The following is a 22,288-nucleotide window of genomic DNA, read 5'->3' on the forward strand; positions in this document are numbered from 1 at the left end:
AAGAGAACTAAATGGAATACTGTGCCCCTTGTGCCCTTAAAATGGGAGCACAAGTCCAGTCAGTCACTGCATTTGAACCAAAATGAGTATGCGCAGACTATACTTAACCACTCCCTTTGATGTGTCCCAGCCAACTTGCTTCTGTGGGCTCACTTTGTAACCATATTTGACTTGCACAAGGCAAAGAACATGAGAACAAAATCAAAATGTATTTTATATCTTGCCTGTGTTGTGTTACCAGAAGGAGTGAGTGTACATTCCAATGCATGCATCCATTTACTTATTAACTGTGTGTCTACATATTCACATTTTGTTATAACCTGAAACTTTGATTAAAATGGGTCGTTTACTCAACCTACACAACACTTCCAGCCTAGAAACCAATATATGTGAAACAACAATTAAAATGCAAAGGCTTTGCTTCAAGAAGTATTTGCCACCCCAAGTCCACCTTTGGCAGTAATTGCAGATGTGAGTGTTTTGGGGTGAGACAGGTTTCCACATCAGGATTGTCCAAATATTCACTCATTTTCCTTAGCAAAATAATTAAAGCTTTGTCATGTCATATGCGGATTGTTGGTGGACCCCAGTTTTCAAGTCTTGGCACAGGTTCTCAATTGGGTTTAAGTCCAGGCTTTTAAGCCACTCCATTGTTGCTTTGGCTGTGTGCAGGTCATTGTCCTGCCTAAAGGTGAAACTCCATCACAGTATTGGCTCTTTTGCAGACTGAAGCAGGTTTTCCTAAAGAATTGCTTGTATGTAGTGCCATCCATGTTGCCCTCTACCCTGACAAGCTTCCTAGTGCCTGCCGCTGCAAAGCACCCCCATATCATGATGCTGCCTCAACAGTAGGGATGGTGTTACCTGGGTGGTGTGCTGTGTTGGGTTTGCCCCAATCATAATCAATTTTTGTTTCATCTGACCCTCATAACTTTTTGCAATTTCCAAGTGGGATTTTACATCATTTTTTCAGAAATGTCTTCCTTCTTGCCATTCTTCCATACAGACCAGATTTGTGAAGAACCTGAGCTATTGTTGATACATGTACAGTCTCCCATCACAGCCATGTAACACTGTAGGTCTTTCAGAGTTATCATTGGCCCCTTGGTGGCTTCTTACTGCTTATGGGTGCTCAGTGTGGGAGGACAGTCTGCTCCAAGCAGATTCTGGGTGGTGCTGTATACTTTACTTTAATGATGGGTTTGCCTGTGCTCCCAATGATATTTCACTGCTTCTTAATACTCTCTACCTGATCTGTGCCTTTCCACAACTTTATCCCAGAGTTGTTTTGAAAGCTCATTGGTCTTCATGGTAGTATCTTTGCTTTGAATGCACTATCCAACTGACCTTACAGAGATGAGTGTTTTTCATCTGAAATCATGTGAACCACTTTTATTGCACACAGATGGACTCCATTCACCTTATTGTGTGAATTCTGAAGGCAATTGGTTGCACCTGAGCTAATTTAGGAGGGTCACCATGTTTCTCAGGAGTAGCTGTGTGCTGCTTTCTGGAGAGAACAATATTTCTCAGCATGCTTGTCTGCTGTCCTCGTTCTCTCTTTGTGCTCACAATGGGTACTGTGTTGACCTAACTAGGGAGTGTTGTCTTCTCTGGATAACCTGATCCACACCGAACACTGATCACTCTAATGTTTTCATTATTTGCCTATACTACCAACAAAATTAAAGCATCAAGATTTCTAAACCATCCTTACCTGAATTCTTGTTTAATTTCTACAGTCTTAAGTTACTATCATTTATCTCCAAAGAAGAAATGTGTCCTATTAGAAGTTCAAGCAGAGCAAACGATTTTGCCATTTACTCAAATATAACAAGCACAGACAGCAGGGCTATCTTGAGATTTGTATAGTATTTTCAATCTATTTTCGTTAGAAGGTAGTTTGTTTTTTTAAATGCATGTTTTCAAATTATTCCATCTTTAGATGGGGATGTGTGTAAGTGTATTACAACTCATTGAGACACCATGTTTGTTTAACAACAGAAAAACTACTTTGATGTTGCATTACAATCTTTGATAGGTTTTTCTGTGTTAAACAATGTAGGAAACAGGCATTGTAATACAACTTAACATTTGTCAAATATGTTTCTTCTTTCCTAATACTTCAATAAAGCCAACTTAACTATATACTCCTATGTACTACCCAGAATATATCTAGATGTATATCTATCTACACCTGTACCCACTAGACTATTTAAATAAAGGATAAGGTTGTTGGTAAGTACAATCTGCACCAATTTGTATTGTTTAAAATGAAAAATATTTGGGTATTATGGACATGTAAAATAAGTGGTTTTGAAACTGGATGGATGGATGGATAAACATGTAAAATACCATATTATTCAAGTTTTGTGGGTCTGGATTCGTTTTGTTTGTTTTTTAATATATGATATCCTCTGTAGGTAATTTTTTCCATCTTTAAAGCAAGTCTAAGGAAATGTTTTCCTCAAAGTTCATAGTACTATAAATGAAAATCTGCACACACTTTTTCAGGGACAAAATCTGTGTTGAAAAAATAAGTGATACATCTACCATCATCCTCATCGTTGGCAGATCATCATTCTCATTTGTGTTTTGTGTAAATACGCCATTTTAAATTCAACTGTTATATGTAGTCTACACACCTAGCCTGTAATTACAGACTGTAATTATAAAATGAAAGCAGCAGGACCTAGTGACAGAATACAAAAAATATTGTAAAAATGCTGTCAATGACCTAGACCAAATCAAAATTGACCTAAAAAAAAACAAAAAACAGAAATTGCAAACTTGTATCATTTGTATCATAAAAGTAAGACAAAGTGGCCTCTGACAATTAAATAAACTCCAATAGAATACAACTTTGTAATTTGCGATTCTTTGGTAGGTGAAACTTCGTAATTGCTCAAGGTCAGTCTCTTCCTTTCAAAGATGTGGCTGAAACAACTAAAAACAGAACGTTGCAATTCAATATTATTTATTCTAATAATATATATCAGTACAACTTTCACAAAATTAAAACTTCAGTTTTTACAACAGAGAAGAATATACACCCTATTAAAAAACAAAAACGAAAAAACAAGTGCTGAATGTTTCAGTGTTAGTGTCTACTTTTACAAAGCAATTGTTCTTGAAGCCGCCATTGATTGGAAAGAGGCGGAAAAGTTTTTCTCCTTCAGAAAATAAGTTCTTACTTTTGCCTTCAGCAGCCTGTTGGCCGACAAAACTATGACCGAGGCAGAAAAAAGCTCCCAAGTTATCCTGGTCTTCAAATAGCCTGTGATCCACGTCGCACCAGGCGCACCGCACCGCTGTGCCGCGGGGTCAGTGATGCGACCCGGAGGCCTTTGGTTTCAGCACCGTGTCGGGGACAGCGACTACCTGCCTCCGCCGTCGATTCTGTCCTCTCGGTGTCTGCGGTGCATTGACAGCAAAGCTCATTTGTCTTTGAGTCTTCAGATAAACAGACGGACGATTTATTCATAAGAGCTTCACAGTCACCTCATAGGCCACTTGGATGGAAAAATCCTTCTGCACACTAAAACCAAACCGAAACAGTGCAATTACAATCAATTGTGTTGAATCGTCTTCAACCGAAGCAAGCTCCTTTTAAGAAACGGCATTAAAATAGTAAGCATGTGCTATTGTTTTAAAGTGGATTGTCTTGCCCTAGTGGACCCCGATCACACTTCCAGCTTCAAAACGCAAGTCCTGGACGGGGGTGGTTGGAGCCAGAGCTGGTCCTCAGATCTGCAGCCGCAACTCTCCTCACTGCAGTGTGTGATGTCGGTCCGTAACACGATTTTAATGACTATCGAAGACACGAGCCTCTGTTGTCAATGGGCACATTCAGATATCACTGGATTTGTACATGTCGGAAAGAAGCCGTGTTATCGGGACGTTTCCAATTGTTTTCTTGAAAAACACTTCTTCGATGGTTGAAGGGCTAACTGACCGCAACGCTGGCAGAAGTAAGAGCAGTTTCCCAAAGCGACATGGCTGGGTGGGGTACCTACCAATACAAATAAAAAGGGTACACATTATTATTTGCCTTATTCCATAGAAGATATGTATTTAGACAATAATAACTTTAATGGCTGGTTTTTAAAGGCATATTTCTCAAGAGTCAGCCTTCCCACTTCCCAGACATGTCGGATCTGTTCAATATTAAAAGAAGACCCCCCCCTCTCTAAAAACAGCCACAGCCTTGCTCTACCTGGTGTGGATGTAGCTGTTGAGCGTCAGTTGCGCCTCGTCCTGCAGCGCCGCGATGGCAGCCGCATTGCGGAAACTGCGCACTTCCGACCCGCTGTGAGTGGGCACTGCAAGACAACACCGGACAGTTGCACATCCTATAGTGATCTGAGCCGACCGGGCAAGACGAGGTTCAGGAAACATATTTCATAGATGCACACACACTTCGAACTGCATATAGAAACAGAACTTCAAATCCTAAGGGAGATGACGCAGGTAGCACTGACAGCTGATACACTGCAGCCCATCTCCCTGTATAGGATGCATCTGTTCACGCAGGCATGCGATACAGTAGACGCTGGAGGGCCATCTGTCCGCCTTCTTACACTGAATTCACATATGGAGCATTATTGTAGATATATTAAAGAAAAGAGTAGGTTTAAATGTCATTTAACCAATGCATTGTTTCTATTATATTTACCATATTTACCATTTCTAAGTCATTGTTGACATTTAGCCATTTTCTTAGTTACTCCAACTCAGTTTGCATTATATAACTAAACCAGTGGCAAGATTACTGAGCAGAGTGTTAATCAAGTTTTTGAATGATTGGTGGAGTATAGGGAGTATAGGGAATGAATGTAAATATATAATCAACCAAATATAGCCTAAAATGAAGTTTAGTTTTAGATTGTACTTTTGACAGCGATTAGGGCAAAGTTTCAATATGGTCTAGCCCTAAAATGCAGCAGCTACTTACCAGCTTTGAAAGTTACAATGCACTTCAGACAGGCAAATTCAGTTGCGTCTAGCCGGAGCTGTCGGAACCGGGAGACAACTTCCTGAAGAGCTTGTATTTCTGAAATGATTTTGTTTAGTCGCTGGGATTCTGTGTTCTCTGTATTCATGCCTTACAATAAAACACAACGGGAAATACATCAATACATACATTTTTAATGATTCTTATTATTAATAATCATAACAATAGTATTAATAATAACATGAATGGTGGTAATAATATGTGTTTCTATATTCACGATAAATACTGTCGCAGTAGAGGGGAAACAAGGGTACGTACAAATGTAAAACGTAAAAAAAAAGAAAAAAATGAACCTGCCATTCCGTTTGGCTATTTGCATTTAAATAACAATTAAAAAGAGGTAATTAATGCAACAAAATAACGTTATTTGCATTTGAATGTGATTTTATAAATGACAGGTACATTCCATTGTTCATCAGGAATGTGTTATTCTTTGTACGTTTCCTTTTTCAACAATGCACCTTAACGGTAATTATCAAAAGTAACAAAACAGAAGTGAGATTGTTTTTTTGTTTGTTTGTTGGTCATTTGTAGTACTCACCAGAAACCGCAAGAAGGGTGTTTGAATCAACAGGAATCGCCCACTGCGCGATGCCCAGCACGAACAGCTCTCTCCAGGCATCTTCTAGCAGAATTAACTGTAACCACGAAATACCGTCACACATCTGCACGTATAGGACTGGAGATGTAGCACTTACATCGTTTTAAGTATGGTATAAATGGATGGATGTTATTGCTGTTGGTATTCTTATGATTAATAGCAGAAGTAGTAGGCTAGTACACTTAAACAGTTGGGTTGAAAACAACAGCAGCGCTTGACGTTATTCAATTGATGAAAAACACAGACAGCATTGTTTTTAAAGGGGGGAGATAAAAAGTTAGTAAAATCGAATTCCGTTCCGTTCATAAACTCGTGTCAAAGTGTTTATGAAAATGGTGCATTGATCATCTTTAACATACTATAATTATGACTTTCCGACCAAGTTCTTATCTGTACACTTTTGCAAATCACCCTGGATCTGTTACCTGGTTATTTGTTATAGACGTCTACATGCAAATATGAATCATAATCAAACTAAATTAACTTTTCACCTTGACACATTTGCAGTTAAACGTCTTTTACTTTTAGAAATACACACTAACAAAGCGGCCGTGCAGGGGTCCGAGTCTGCTCACCTGGTCCGGCAGCGGCAGTGTGGAAAACGCCGGGACGCTTTTGGCCCATTTGATGCTCATGAACAGCAGCCGAGCCGCTGATTCACAGACGGATTCAGTGGCCACTTCATAAAGGTACATCGGCGTGCCACTGACTTCGTGTGGATACTGAAATTGAAGATTTTTAAGTTGGTATATAATTTTGCATATCAAATGACTTGTACTTGCAAGCACTGCATTTTCAAAATATATAACATTTTTTTAAGAAATCAGCCAATTCGAGTTAAGTAGCTATAGTTAATAGTATGTATTTTGTCGTGTTATACATGCATCTGACAATAAATACATAAATAATAAATAATCATATATTACCCGGTATGCTTATACTGTATGCTTCCTAATGAGTAATCTGTTTGCGTGTGAGCAGGATGAATTCACCTTTGGGGTGGGCTGCGCTAAGCCCACGATGGTCTGTCTCTCCGGGGTGCTGGACACCGTGCTGAGCTCCAGGTTGTGCGGCTCCAGCTGCGTCACCGCGGTGAAGAAGGCCGGCCCGGGGATGGACGAGGTGGGGAAGTGCGCTGTGGCCCCATTCACGTCCTTGTGTCCCCTGAAATACAGAGCAACTTGCTTCCGTATTGTGGATGTCCTGGGACCTCTTTCGTGTTGTACAGCTATAAGGTAACATACATAAACAAGGAAAAAAAGAAAGACATATTTTTACATTAATTGTATTGTCATGTGCTTGAACAAAATAATAAAATGTAGACGTAGAAACATCGAAAATGGAAACTAAAGTGTCTTTCCTCTACAATAGCATATTTTGGTTAGGTTGTTTAACAATATATAGGCTCTTCTTGTCATAATTAAGTGTTTATCTATCAAGAGAACAAGTCTGCATGTCGAACTATCTATTCAATTGCTTGTTTGTTTGTATTTGTAAACATGGACCATTAATTAAAAGGTCTAAAAGCCCAACTGTTTGAGCGTCACCACGACAGATGGAAAATCTACCAATGATTTGTTCTGTCCTTCACGCATTTTTAAATTCATTCAATGTCCTTTTTCATTCCCAACTCTGTTCTTATGTAATTTCTAAAAGTAATAAGTGTATAGTGTGAACAGTTAAACATCTTTAAAAAATGTAATTTATATATGTTTTTACATATAGCACTTTTTTGTGTATCAGTTTTAAAACTGATGTCATACCTATATATATTCCACCTAAAATATACTTATATCTCTCTTTAGTCTTGTGACAAATAATTTAATTCAAATTTAAAGTAGCCTGTATATTTATACATGTAGGATGCACATGAGACACTATTTTCCTAGCCTATAGATCTGCAGCTAAAAGGTGGGGTTGGCTGAACTAGCCGCTTGTAAAGGCTCGTCTGTTAGGACTCACAGCAGGCCTACGATTAACCATCCTTTGAGGATGACACGATACAGCCGTGAGAAAGGTCGATTCTGTTTCTGAATTCATTTCATTTCCCAACAATGAAAAAGCTCTTGTCTGGGAAATTCCGATTTTATCAAAACTGAATACATTTTTTCTTTTTTTTTTTACTACAATACATCAATTCACAGCCAGACTGTAAACAAAAAGCTTAAAAATGATTGTAATTATTGTTGAATGCCCGTCCAGGCTTTTGAGAGTGCGCAGAGTTAAACTGTCCTTTGAAAAAGTGCAAAGCTCACTTCTTTACAGATGCAATGTTACCAGCTCTGCCATACACGTGAGCTTGAAAGAGCCATCTGTAAATTATAGCAATTGAGCGGACCATAACACTTTCCATAAATATTTGGGATTAATTCTATTAGCCTAACTAGGTATCAATAAACCCACAGCAAGACAGGATGCCAGTTTAATGAAGCTTCATTTACCGTCTTTGTTCATGTTTACTTCAAGGCACTTTTTCAATCGGCAGGCTCGGCATTGATTTCTGTGCGTTTTATCCACAGGGCAGCCTCCCTACAATAGGGGAACACAGTTCACTTTAATTGCATTAATTCAAAGTCTATTTATAAAATGCATACAAATACAAATGTTGCAAAATTAAAATACATTGCAATCGTCGGTTTTAAGGAAACATCTTATATTAAACAAAATTACATCACTGGATCAATTTGTTTTATAGGATGTGGATGGCCAGCGCTTAATTTATTTCAAAAGTTTGCTAACATTGATTCCAAAACTGTAATCCTTTGGAACATGCATTGTATCATGCTTCAGGTTAGTCAATTATTCACATTTACTTCAACTAACTGTCAAACGTTATATAAAATCCGTAATCGGTTTGTTTATATATATATATATATATATATATATATATATATATATATAGACACTTAAAGGGTACTGATCTAAATGAAATATAAGATTTATACTGCAGTTACTAATAACACCAATAAGGAAACAACAATAATAATAATAATAATAATAATAATAATAATAATAATAATAATAATAACAATAATAATAATAATAATAATAATAATAATAATAATAATAATGCGAGATGGAAGTTTTGCCCTTAACACCTTTAAGTTCAGCACCTAAGACAGCGCCACCTTCTTGTGCGAAGTATACGGTGGATGAGTGTGACAGTATGACAAACAGGACATCAGACGAGTAGCTGCAGCACAGACGCAAACAAACATTACAACTTTTATCTGTTGTAATATTAATATACAGACTTTTGCATCAAAACTGAAGAATAATTAAGGAGACAGTGACTTTGTTTTAGTTTAATTCAAATAGTTAATTTAGCTCATATTCCATTCAAGAATCAAATGCATCTTCTAAGTCTCATTATTAAGTAAATAAATCAAGGAACTTGTGAATGCACCGATAGATGTCCATGTAGTACCGGTACGTCTACATATGTTATAGGCTACCTGTTGCATTTCCTTTAAATACAGTTCAATGTTATTTGTAAGTCCTGCTGGACTGAAAATAAACGGGTGACACCTGAATAAAATAAGCGAACAGATTACCTGATTGCCGGATTTGCAGACATACGTTCTGTTTCTGCGGATGCTTCGTTTGAAGAATCCGGAGCAGCCGTCACAGGCGTAAACCCCGTAGTGTTTGCCTGAACTTCGGTCTCCACAGACTTTACAGGGAATGTCCAAAATACGACCTTTCAAGAAACAAAAAACGACACTTAATTTTTAATTGTAAAATGCATATGCGTATGTTCCCTAAAGCACTTTACATATTACATATTAAAACATTCCTACAAACTTAATATTAGTTGGCGCATCGACGTGATAAACATGTTCTACATCAGAACATACTATAAGCATTCTAGAATGTTCTCTTTTTTTAATGGGGTTGTTTAATCAAATATTAAATGTCCTGGAAAATATGTATTCCAATCAAGAAAGCCGGAAGAGCTTTGAGGAATTGTTTATGCAAATGTTAGCAAATGTAACACAATTGTTTCTTAGTTAATTGCACAAGTGGAGTGAATGGCCACGATTAAGTCTAACTTCTTAAAGCAAGTACCCATCTCAAAGTGTTAAAAACATGTACTACAAATGTGGAAAAGTCGGTTTTAATGTAATACGTGTAACATATTCAGTGGTGAAAGTTAAAAGTGCCCCCCCCCCAGCTCCCTCCACACACCTCCCCCAACTCCCACTTAAAAAACAAAGCAAAACAAAAATACAATAACTTGTCGCAAATAATACTAGTCGGCATTTGAATTTGCTGTCCATGGGAATGTGGGGGTTTATGGTTTGTTTGGTGGGGAGCGTCATATTCAAGGCCTCTAAAACAATGTTTGAGGGCAGACAATGGGGACATTAGGAGAAAGTGTTAACTTAATGATTTTCCCATTGAAGCTCGTCTGACTGCCTCGATCTCGACAAGCTGCCAACTCCCTTTATAATGAAACTCGACAGCTGCTTTATACGCCAGGTCTATAGGCTTGGGGATTAGAGAGTGACATAGCAATCGGAATAATAGAAAAGATTTCAGTTCACAAACTAAAAAGGAGGGGAAATTATAGACCCAGAAGACATAGATAATACACGATGCTTCGCGATGTTCACGGCCACAAAGACAAACATTGTACAAAAATAAAACATTGTAAAAATGATCCAATATTTTGGCGACTGTGTAATTACAATGACATATTGCCACCTGCCTATTGATTTACCAGTGACCCGGCAAAAAGGGTAGCATGGGAATTCGGATACGGCCTGATACCGACAGGGAAAAGCAATCGACTTTAGTTGGAGGCGTTTGTAGGGATTTGCCGTTTTGCAATTAAGGCAGGTAACGTTTACTTTGATTGGCGAGGAAACCTACAATAAATGTGGTTATAGCTTTTGCTCTGTACACTGTGCGCTTGGAATTTATATACATATATAACATCATAATATATTTGAATACAATTCTATTAGTTGTGGTGTCATTTATGCGCGCACACATCACAACACTGAATAACAATAACTGACAGCAATGACCTGTTTTCCACAGAATGTGTTGTGCTAGAGAATTGATATATTTTTAAACGTCCATTGAAAAAAGTTCTTCCTCGGATGTATAATAAACTTAAATAACAACCTACTGCTACTATTACTATTACTATTACTACTACTACTACTACTACTACTACTACTACTACTACTAATAATAATAATAATAATAATAATAATAATAATAGGCCTAATAGTATACTTCTTGTGTATGTTTGCTTCATTTTCCCAATTTTCTTGTGAAAATAAATTTGAGTTCTGTTCTGTTATTCTTCTGTTGTACCATTAACCCAGCATTTGTGTTTGATCTTATTTTTAATCAAACTGTTTCCAGAAAATGATTGAGAAATATTCAGATGAATATTTAAATACATTTAATTGATATATGTGTGTGTGTAGCAAGAAAATAACTTTTAATTATCACCTTTGGACCTACACTAGGCTGTGTGTACTCGATACAAGGGCTAATCATTTTACCAGATCCTATTTTTCCATATTTATATTTACATTTTCACCAATCTCTGAGCTTAATTAATTGTTTACGAATAATTTGGCACAGTTGCAATGGGGTAAAGCCTGGTGATCGACTGATTTCGTCTAGAGAAGAGTGAAGTAAAATTAACCACAATTTTATTGAGTGAGGGAAAGCGTCTTTAACTTCTCCCCGCAGGGGGTCCCTAGCTGCTCATTGTGTGTCATAATTGCTTAAAGATATATGGCATATTCTATTACTGTAATTACCATCAACCTCAGAAGCTGTTGAAAGAAGTTAGCTTGAATTTGAGAGACTGGGAGGAAAGGTTTTTCTTACCACCCAGGCAGAAAGCACATACACCAAGACGTTACTGTACATGTCCCTTGGGAAAATATGTAGTATAGTAGGAACAAGTAGTTAAGCTTGTTTTTTTACTATCAGATTGGCTATTTCAGCTTTATAGGTCGGTTTAACTAAAATATCAAATATTCTATTGAACAACTCACTCATATATTTGTATGTTTCAGTTGGCTGTTTCCACCAAAATGATAATTGGAAACTTACATAAGCCGTTGATAATAGTTCTAGACGACATTTGCCAGCGGGTTTCTTTCCACAACTAAACGAATAAAAATATGTACGCAATACAATTTCAATACTTAGATCATCAATATGACGCCTTGTTTTTAAGGTACAATTAGGCCATCGGATAGTTAACATCTAAAGAGATATGCAAGCTTTTAAAACGCAATTATCAATTGTGCGCAGTTTGCCAAAAAGCTGTATTATAAATGTATGCGAAGCCGATTGAAAGTTTAAAAGTAGTGCTTAACAAATATCAGGGCCTCTACATAGAGACAGCATAAAGTATAATTGTGGAAATCCTCATTTCTTTAAAATGAAATGCAATTATCATGTCATGAAATTTACTTCTAAGATCGAAAATGTGAATATGTGTTGTGGTTTTGTTTTGTATTATCTGTCTCAGACAGTATAAATAAGAACTATCTCTAAAATAGGTTTTAACCATATTGGCACAATATATACCGTATTCCAATTTTTCACATCTCAACGGCCTTTACAAGCTTTCAATTCAGGTAGCTGAATATACTTCAAAATATTTCAATGTATATATATTTAAATCAGCGCTTTGGTTTTAGTTTTTCTCCACATATTAACAACATTTTGAGATACAAATGATGTATAAATACAGTCATGTTGTTATCTGTATTGATACTACAAGTTTACTTGCCTCAAGTTTTCATGAAATTTGTATTTAGTTTTGAGATGGTTTATGATCTGCTTAAAACAAAACTATCACACATCTTATGCTATTATTAAAAACAAACTAAAACATAATTTGTTTAAAAAGCGCTGACTGCATAAACAAGATATACAACAGTTGCTAAATATAACCTGTTGCTGGAAAAGTGTATAGGCCTATTTGACTATTTATCTTTAATCCAATACTGCAATAACGTCAACAGGGATCACATCCTATCGTTTTTTTTGTTTTTTTTTGTTTTTTCACTTTTGAGAACTTGGGTTTAATTTAATCCTCTCGGAAAGCCGAATTACTTATTGCACCAGTTTCGGATTTATCTGCTCCGCATTTTTTGCAAATGTTGACGTTTAACCCCGTTTCAAAATGTAGCCTACATTAAAAATAACATATGCACTTCTACTAAGAATGATGTTTCATGTATATCACCGGTTTTCCTGTACTTTCTCTGACGCGTCAGCACAAGCGCGCACAACTAATTTACGCATTTTTTGCGCAGAACTGTCACAGAGGACACCGGCAAGCATCTTCATTCATGCAAACCCCGCTGCATCGCGCACTTCAGCAAGATAGCACCATTTCTCAAATGAAGGGCCAATGTGCATATTCCCATATCCCCATGCTAAACACACGTGTTTCTCAACGAAATCAATGCCCTGCACTCATGGCACCGCTTCAGAGCCTATAGGCAACTTTCTAAGATATCAGGAAATGCCATAGACACTCCTAAAGTGTAAAATGTCATGTTTTATCAAATGCTATCTCTCAAGGACTGCATTAAAAACACATTTAGAACACCCACTTGTTGATCCTGCTGGTTTGCTCATCTCGGAGGGTCTCGGTTAGACTTCAATAAATACAACTGCAGATAATCCGCTGTTCCTGTGCCGTCGTGACAGCGGCTCACTGGAGAATCGCGAAATATGAAATGTTGAAAATAAATCCTTTCTTTTCCCGGGCTGCGTATCAGGCACTTCGGTGGGCTCTTCTTTCCTCCTTCTCCTGGTCTTTTACGTCGCTCTTTAGGACAGCACGATCCCGCAGCTCAGCCCAGCGGATGATATGAATATGTGAGTTTGGAAGTTGCAAAAGTCCTGTCGACGAACAGAGCTGCAGAGCCCCTGCGCATCACACTGCCCCTCAAAGTTAACACAACTGTGGCGGCAGCGCAACCGCCTCTGAAAGGACTTAAAATGATATTAATAAAGTGTTTCTCAGCCCCGCAGCCTGCGTGACTTTGTGCTACGAGCTGTCAGCTTAAAGCTTGGTAATATTTCTGAGAGGTATTGAGGACGAGGAGGGGAGGAGTGCTGGACTTCCTTGCCCACTTAGCTTTTCTCTGCTTTTTCCCCCTAACTCCTGTTTGGGTATGACGTCAGCAGCCTTCGGGTTCTTAGATTCTAATGCCATTCCTGCCGCTCACAGAGGCTCTAACACAGGAAATACACAACGCAGGTTTGGTGGATTGATTTTGTGCTTATTGCATGGTAGAGACAAGATATTGATACCGATCTGGTCGAGGCATTAGGGTGTGCAAACGTATCATTGAATGTGATTCAAACTCTGCTGGGCTGAGAGAGGGAGATACACGTAGGCAAAAGCGAGAAGTCAAGTCAAATAATAGTGTCTAAATTACCTTGTTAGGCGACTGAGGGGGTGCCTTGCATCTTGTTAACTGTCTGGGGCTTCATTGAGTTCTTGTTTTTTTTCCCAAGTTGCGTTTCCCTTCTCTCTAAGGGCTCTCAGTCTGTGCGGGTCCCACCGGTTTAAAGATGCAGCAACATTGTTCTTGCTCATGTGTCGGGGTATGCTTTAGCCCAGGGCGCCACATAACTCACTGGGCATCAACGCGTTTAATTACATCTGCTACACTTCCTAACGACATAACGAGTGGAGTCTGTGCCCTCGCCCCGCTGTACGGCATTGGTCATGGTGGACTTATTCCCTGGGATCCTGCACAAATCCCTTCTTTTGAAAGGAGTCGTTTGGTTTGTAATCAAACCATAGGTGATCCAGGTTATCTGACATCGACTCTAGCTCAAGGAATGCGGTGGTCGCTTTTGCATCCTTTCAGTGCCTCAGGATTGTGTGATTTAATCCACTGCAATGCCATGTTACAGGTTATCCCGTATAATCTGGGATAAAATTAACTTTCCTTTCTCTTCATTATGCCATGCAGTCAAGTAGGCTTCTTTTTAATCCACTGAGTAAACATGTCTTGTGATTTATTGCACCTGTTTCCACGGTTTGTTCATTTTATTGCGTAGTGAGAAAAGGGACGAACAGTTACGCCGTTCGTATGCAATGGAGCCAAAAGTTGATTAGATTTAAATAATAAAAAAATATTAAGCAGACCACGGTATGATGAGATCTATGTTTCTCTATTCAAAATGAAGCAATATTCTCCTAAATGCACCTGCCCAAGTATCTCACACAGTTAGATCAGATCTGAAGATGAAACATGCAAGGGGATTTTATTCCTTTTTGTTTGTTTATTTGTTTGTCTTCAATGTGTTTAAATGTTTACCAGTGTTTTCTGTGGTCGATTTTCCCAAGGTCCGTTGAAATAAAAAACTACCCAAGTTTAAGGAACAGCACAAGTGAGTTGACTGAATATTTGAAGCGTCCGTAATGAATATTTGCACGTTACGCATTGCTTTTCAATCCCTTTTGTTAAGTTGTGGAGGTCCAGACCCAGACAATAATTTGGATCAGTGCACTAAACTTCTCCTCGGTTTGCTTACTGGTGTGGAAATTTGTCAGCCAAGGACCGCACCCGAAGCAGCACACTGACATTGTGACCTTGACAGCTTGCTGCATTTTCACTGGCAACACCACAAATCCATATTTTGTTTTTAATTGTGTGCATTCCCACGGAACCCAAGACCATACGGATGTCCATAGTCTTGATATTGGCTGATGTGGTGCATGTAGACAAATACAGTAGCCTACATATTTGTGTGTCGTGAGATGTATTTTCCTTGATTTTGATACAATGACCCTTTTATGACCAGCCTTAAGAGCATGTATGAAATAATTATGAGAAAGTTAATACACATACACACTTCACACAAATTGATTGTTTGTTCGTATCAGCCAGTGCGTTTATAATTCTTGAGACAAAATAAAGTATTTTTTTTTGTTGGTGTGGGTGTAATGTGTATCAATATTTCATTATCTTAAAAGTTTAAGTCATTAATTAACTAACTAACTATTTGGATTTCTGATGTATTCTGACGACTGTTTTATTTCTTAATTAATTTCAATGAATAAGTTGTGTGATAGTTATAGTGGTTGGTAATAAAAGGACGAGAGTTCGATTGTATTCAGTGATTCCGAGGTTTAATTGCCTTTTAAGATATGTCTATTTAAATTGTGGAGGGGGGGAGTAGGGAAAAGAGAGAGAGATTCAACCTATAAGGGAGAAAATTAGATTTTTTAAATAAAATTACTCATCTAACAGACTTCTCAGTGGTTCTGCGGAAACTCCAACGCATGTTTTTATTTCCAGTACAATTTTTACATACATATTTAATATTAAAATATAAGTTAAACAATTTATAAAGTTTTTAATGTAGGTTTCATATGGGTGTCCGTCAAAGACTAAAACATATCTTAAAATGTTACTTTTCAGTTTTTGGGTATTCTTGGACTGCAGCATTTCAGCACAGTTGTTCCACAGAGTAATTATTTCAGGACCCTAAGTTAAGGGTTATTAAGCTAATCGGGATGGCAATATTTGAAAGCGACATCCGGAGAAAACAGCTTTATCACCGAGCCGCACTGTGGCATGCATGCAGTGTGGGGTACCTGTGTGCTGTGTGGCACAGGACTGACACTCGGGTCATCTCAGAGCACCAGCTACTCTGCGTTCAAACCTTCATCTGTGACAAGTGTTAGATAATTATTAATTAAACCGGTCATATTTTACTCCTTCATACTGTATTTTATTACACAGTGACACGAATGTGTAAGATTACGCGATGCCTTCTTCTTCTTAATAATAATAATAATAATAATAATAATAATAATAATAATAATAATAATAATTTAATTTGCTACTTCGATAGGGTATAAGAGCATTCTCGTTTATTAAAGCATTTTCACTAAATTAACTGCCTCCCTTCCGGCTGGCAAACACACAATCAAGGACTGAGTTAAGTTTGTTTCCTTCATTACTGTGACATAACAACAACAACAACAACAACAACAACAACAACAACAACAACAATATTATTATTATTATTATTATTATTATTATTATTATTATTATTATTATTACTACAGTGTATTCTTTACTATTTTATTAGTATATATCTGGGGAAAAAAACGATTATTCTAATGAGGTCATTTGTTTATATGTTTGTTTGTTTATAGTAGGCAGCACATAGGTCTACTGCTGCTTTTCGGTGGAGGCTATAGCCTCATTCAACATGTTGTTTTTCCAGTCTGTGGAGTGTTGCGGTTCATTAAAAATGCTCATTAGAAAGAGTTCAGTACCGCGGACAGCTCTAAACAGATATTGTAGAGTTATTATATCTTGGCCCATTTCTATACCATGCATCAAGACTGTTATCGTTCAATAGACACCGCTAATTGTCATTTCCAGCAAAAGAAGACGATTAGCAGGAAACATGTGGACTGAGGTTCATCTACTGAGCAGATCACCTGCACACCTGACCTTCCAGGTTCACTTCTGGAGTATAAGGCCAGTTCCATGTATTTAGGGATGGGTCGTAAATGTGCATACTTGGTTTCTGAAGCTTTCAGTAGCCTGTATTGAGTAGGGATATACCACTGTGACATAAGTATGAAGTGTGAATAGAACAGAAAAATTATAGTCAGATATGGAGGTTTTTAGTAAACTGTGATACGCGAAAAAGAATGGCATACCAAAATTAAAATGACAGTAACCCTAATAAGTACGAGGAAACCCAGCTGCAATGGTAAACTTAAAGGTATAATCACATGCAATATTAATCACAGCATTTAATAACTTAGTTACCTGTAAAATATATGTACCGTTTCCATGGATTAAGCGCTGTGAATATGCCTGTTAATTCAAATGGACAATGCATTACTATTCAACAACATTGTATAGAGAATAATACAGCAAGTATTTGAAAGGAACTCTGCCATATTGAGAAAATCCTGTTAATTGTTCGACAGGTTTTTCCACTTGAGAGTGAGTTTACAATTGGCATTACTTGTCTAGTGTAACATAGGGTAAGATTACTTACAGAATTTCGGACATTAAGAGATTAAGGGCCCGATTTAATAATAATAAAACAATGGGCTGGATGAAATCAAAACTTTGACCCACCCGCTAATAGCAAACTACAAACCTGTACATCATAGCAGTAACATTTCTGATTAGAAGAAAGTGGCATCTTACGGAAATTGAAGCCGCAACCGAGTACAGTTCTGTAGTTTTCTATTAGCAGTACATTTAGCCTATGTTGTGCTCATGTACATATTATTGTATCTATTTACTGAAGACAACGTGGTAACATCTTCCAGGCCTCATTTCCCACAGTTACAGTTAGAAATACTGCCAGCAGTAAGAAGAATATTCTAATTTGTATTGTTTTATTTTAATTGTTATCAATTAAAGGCCGAGAATAACTGCCATTGTTTTCTGACACGTATTAAGGTGCACATGTTGTATCCAACATATATCATTTTATAATTCTCCTATTACTATACTTTGGCTACCTCAGAAGATCAATTATTTTGCTTCACTTGGTCTTAAATTTAGCTGCTAAACCTTGTATTGACGAATCCACACTTCTGAGCTCTTCAGGCAACAGAGAAGGGGTATTATCTACGAGTTCAGGTTTAGCTTTGGCCCTAATCAAATGCTAGCTTGTTTATTAGTGTTACTCAACAGCATTATTGGAGTAACTTAACAATGAATAAAGAGCTATCTTAATGCATATATTATCCAAAATTAATTGTTTTACTCCTTGTGGCCCTTAACCAAACTTGCTATATTGAACATACAACATATTTAAACTCTTATTCACATACTTATTTTAAATGCAAACACATATCTGTATACCTGGAACACATTGATTTGTGCTCTGTTATAAGCAGTTGGATTTGAGGCAATGGCAGTAGAGGCAGGTCAGGCACATTCTCTTGCTGATCTTCTGTCTCACACTGTTGTTGGCATGGAAGGAATTAAGTCTCAGAATGGAATTGAGCTCTCCAGACTTCATTTACTTACAGCAAATTAAAGAGACTCCTCCAGGTTAAGATGATGTCATGGCCTCCTTAATGTAAAGGACGCAAGATTTGTGACTATATTGTCTTCCATTTTGACCGATCTGCTTTGGCTCAGCTTGGTTATGGCCATTTATTCTCCAGTCACCTTGTGTTGAGGAAGAGCCCAAAAACCTATTACAATCAAAGGAAGACTTTAATCTTTCATCATTTTATTTATATATAATGTTGTTTCAGTCTTAGTTCTAAAAATGTGGATAATAGACAGCAAAGCCATCATGTAATTCATATCAAACATATTACTAAATTCACAGGTTAACCCTTAAGAACACAGAGTGAAACATATATCAACATATTTTCATAAGCTTGAAAACAATATCTCGATTTGCCAGACTTCTCCATGTGACATGCATCACACTGGGGCACTACTGGTTAAAGACTCATACACTAAGTGCAGGGTTGTATCAATCTTTGCAAATGACATGCTTATTCACAATGGAGAAATATATTTGTATATATAGTTTGTGTCTATGTGTCCGAGAAAGAGAGAGCATGTAATGTAGAGTAACAGCTTTCACTTTCCCCTGCTATGGTTTTTGGGGCAGTGTATCAGGCTGTGGTGCAGATGGACACAGTGTAATCCATTTGCTTCAACTGAACCTGCAAACAGTGGACTTTAGGAATAATTAAACAAAACTTTGAGATATTTTTCCTTCACATTAAAATGATTCAAGTCCATTTTATGGAGTTGTTTGTTTTTATGCCACTTGTTGCATTTGTTGAGTGTGTTCCTATTGTTAATTCTGACACATGTGAAAATGTCATGTTCAATTTATGGTTAATATGGTGTTTTCTCTCCATAAATTAATTACCTTACTATGCTATACTTACTTGAGTAATGTGACAACTATCACTATGGTTAAATAAGAGCAGTGGTCCTATCTCAGTTTTCAATCTGGACCTTTTCAGTTACAATTGGTCATCTAATTTAGGAGCTTCTATTTTTCTACTTTAAATGCATTTTTACTTTTACTTATTTCCAATTTCAATATATAAAACATATTCATGTTGTTTCTTCTTAGTTTCTTTGTTTTCAGTTTTTTATTTTATTATTATTTGTATTTTTTTTATTATACCAAAAACTGTGAAATTCCAGGAATACATTTTTCTTTCTTTCTTTTTTGGCATTAGGTGTCTCTGTACATGTCTTAACTGTTGTATTAGAGCTGTAAGGCTAGTGAGATTGGTAAACCAGAGACAATGAATGTCTTTGGATTAAAGTAGACCAAATAGATCAAACGTTATGAAGCACAGATACATTCTCTCTGCTGTATTATTAAACCCATCATATACCAGAGTTTGCAGTGGTCTGCACCTGTTCGAATGGCCATAAACAGCTCTGTTTATATGTCACTGCACATCAGCGGTCCTCTATATGCCGAGTGTGCTGGAGCCCTCTGTGTTTGGTCGTTTTTGATGTGCAACACATTGAAAAGTCACACAATGAACTGTCTTTCAACAAGTGGGTATAACTATCCATTATCACCTATACCTCAGGGTTTTACCTGAATTTATGTCCTAGAAAGCTTAAACTGCAGGTTGACGCTGACAAATCTATTTGGGGCAAATTGTCAGTGAGAAACTTCCGCTCGAACTATTTTGGACAAAACTGGCTGTTGGAAAGAGTAAATCCCGTTGCATGAAGGTCTGAACAATGGCCAAATGTGTTGATGTGCTGCTGGTGGTTTTGGCCTGACAAAGAGCGGATTAATTGGTGCCTTGGCTGACTGATTTGAGATGGCTCCACTCAGCCAGCTCTGTGGGGAGTCCCATTGTCCAGCCCCTGATTCCCACTTTTCACAAACTCGAAACAAAAGTCAATTTCTTTTTTAAGGAGAAAAATATCAGCCCATGTTTTAGCTCTGGAAAGTGACTCGAACTTTAAGGACGACTAACTTTCTCCTTTAGGTTTTTGTCCTTAATGGGTGTTAGTGAGTAAAAAAAGAAGCCTTTCAAGACGGGCTGAAGCGACAGCACCTGTTGGAAGCTTAGGCCAGCTTTATTGATGTGCCCATTAATATTAAAATATACAGGAATGCCATCATTTAGTGGTCTGAAATCGGTCTGATGTAGCCACTGCCTCCCAGGGACAGACCTTCAGTATTCAGTCATTTGTGAAGAAGGTTGCCTGAAAAAACTTGTTAAAAATGTATTACAGCTGACAGGAAGACACGGTCTCACTAAGAGAGGCCGAAAATCGATTTCAAATAAATAGCAAATTTCATTTTCAGCATCTAACATTTAGAAACAGGAGCACTATTTTAAATACACGTCTGAGAACTGGGTTTGCATGGCAGTGAAAAGGCATGTCCTTACAGCGATAACAACAACTACTGGTTTATATTTGCTTGATCACTCATTGGATTTTGCCAGTCAATCTAGTGGCAGCTTTAGTTCTGCTGTTGAAACATTTATATAATGATTAGAGGCAAATATTTGTGGCCAGCAAACCCACTGAATGACAGTCATAGCAGATACTGTAGGGAAACTCTTATCCTGGTAATGAATTTATGAATGGTTATTAAATGGGTGCCTAATGACTTTGATATTTCCTCTGTCTTGTATGTATGGCAATCCTTCCACATACAGTATAAGTGCAGATGTCGGTTTGGAGATGCCAACATAACCACAATGTAAAACCATGTGATTCTGATGGTGAGCAGTGCAGAAGAGATGAGTGTAAATCAGTCCTTAGAGACTTTCCCTCCTAGAGAGGATGCCAAGAGTTCAGGGCAGGTCAGTGTGGACTTTAGTTGCTTGATAACTTTGAGCCATGGGCGTTCTTGATGTGAAACTCACAGGCAGTTGAGGAGCCAAGTCCTATTGGTATTAACCTCTTCACCTAAAGGCAGCAGCTGTCAGTAGCATTACAAAGTCACTGACTATATCTTTATAGTAATCATCACTCACTTTACCACATCTACCAAGATAAACTGGAATGTGCTTCAATCTATGAGTCTTGAAAACATATTCTTAAAAAAAAAGTTACCCACTTTTAACAAACAAACAAAAAATATGATGTAAAGAGAGTGTAATAAAAAAAAGAAGAATGGTGGACAGCTAAGATGAAATACACAACTAAGATGAAACACACTTTGCATAATTACACCTTATTATTAAAATAATTTGGTTATCACACGATTCAGCTTATTTAACAATATCCCAATGTTTGAGTATTGCTGGCAGACAATGGAAATTTAGCTCACTGTACCCTGGGCAAAGTTATTGTAGCAGTGTGTGGCGTAACCGCAGTGTGTACTTTTCCGAGATAAAAGAAACATTTCCCTGAGCCTCTTCATTTCCTCCCTGTAAACACTGCACTGAAACAGGTGGTCTGCCAGGTGGGCAAGTAGAATTCAAACATTTCGGAAACATCCCATTTTTATCTCGCTTTTAGACCCAGCATCTGTGACAACTAAAATGAAACTCAATTACAAGTAACTAATAACATTTAAAACGATCAATCCTTTGTTTCCAATGGATGGCTATGTTAATTGAAATTAATTACGTTTCACTTTGAGTAATTATAGATGTATTTGACATCTTCCCAGCCCTCCTCATGTTTCCATGGACACAAATATACTGC

At 37.4% G+C, this 22,288-nt stretch overlaps 1 protein-coding gene across 1 annotated transcript; it reads right to left on the reverse strand.

Annotated features, from left to right (window-relative positions):
* Window positions 1-2,966: 2,966 nt before the first annotated feature.
* Window positions 2,967-13,732, reverse strand: nr2e1 (nuclear receptor subfamily 2, group E, member 1). Its single transcript, XM_066701408.1, has 9 exons — window positions 13,220-13,732; window positions 9,170-9,315; window positions 8,057-8,144; window positions 6,608-6,843; window positions 6,191-6,337; window positions 5,556-5,652; window positions 4,955-5,104; window positions 4,217-4,322; window positions 2,967-4,012 (listed from the first exon to the last, which is right to left on the reverse strand). Exons 1-9 carry the CDS (start codon window positions 13,242-13,244, stop codon window positions 3,850-3,852), a joined length of 1,158 nt encoding a protein of 385 aa, XP_066557505.1. The 5' UTR covers window positions 13,245-13,732; the 3' UTR covers window positions 2,967-3,849.
* Between the last annotated feature and the right edge of the window lie 8,556 nt (window positions 13,733-22,288).

This window comes from Amia ocellicauda, chromosome 1 (genome assembly GCF_036373705.1).
Source record: "Amia ocellicauda isolate fAmiCal2 chromosome 1, fAmiCal2.hap1, whole genome shotgun sequence".
NCBI classification, from domain to species: Eukaryota; Metazoa; Chordata; class Actinopteri; order Amiiformes; family Amiidae; genus Amia; species Amia ocellicauda.

Excerpts from the sequence above, each read along its gene's own strand:
- nr2e1 (XM_066701408.1), bottom strand. The coding sequence starts at position 13,244 with ATGAGCAAACCAGCAGGATCAACAA. Across the intron at positions 6,338-6,607 it reads TAGCGCAGCCCACCCCAAAG|TATCCACACGAAGTCAGTGG; the intron begins GTGAATTCATCC and ends CTTCAATTTCAG. Across the intron at positions 4,323-4,954 it reads CATTGTAACTTTCAAAGCTG|TGCCCACTCACAGCGGGTCG; the intron begins GTAAGTAGCTGC and ends GTTGTCTTGCAG.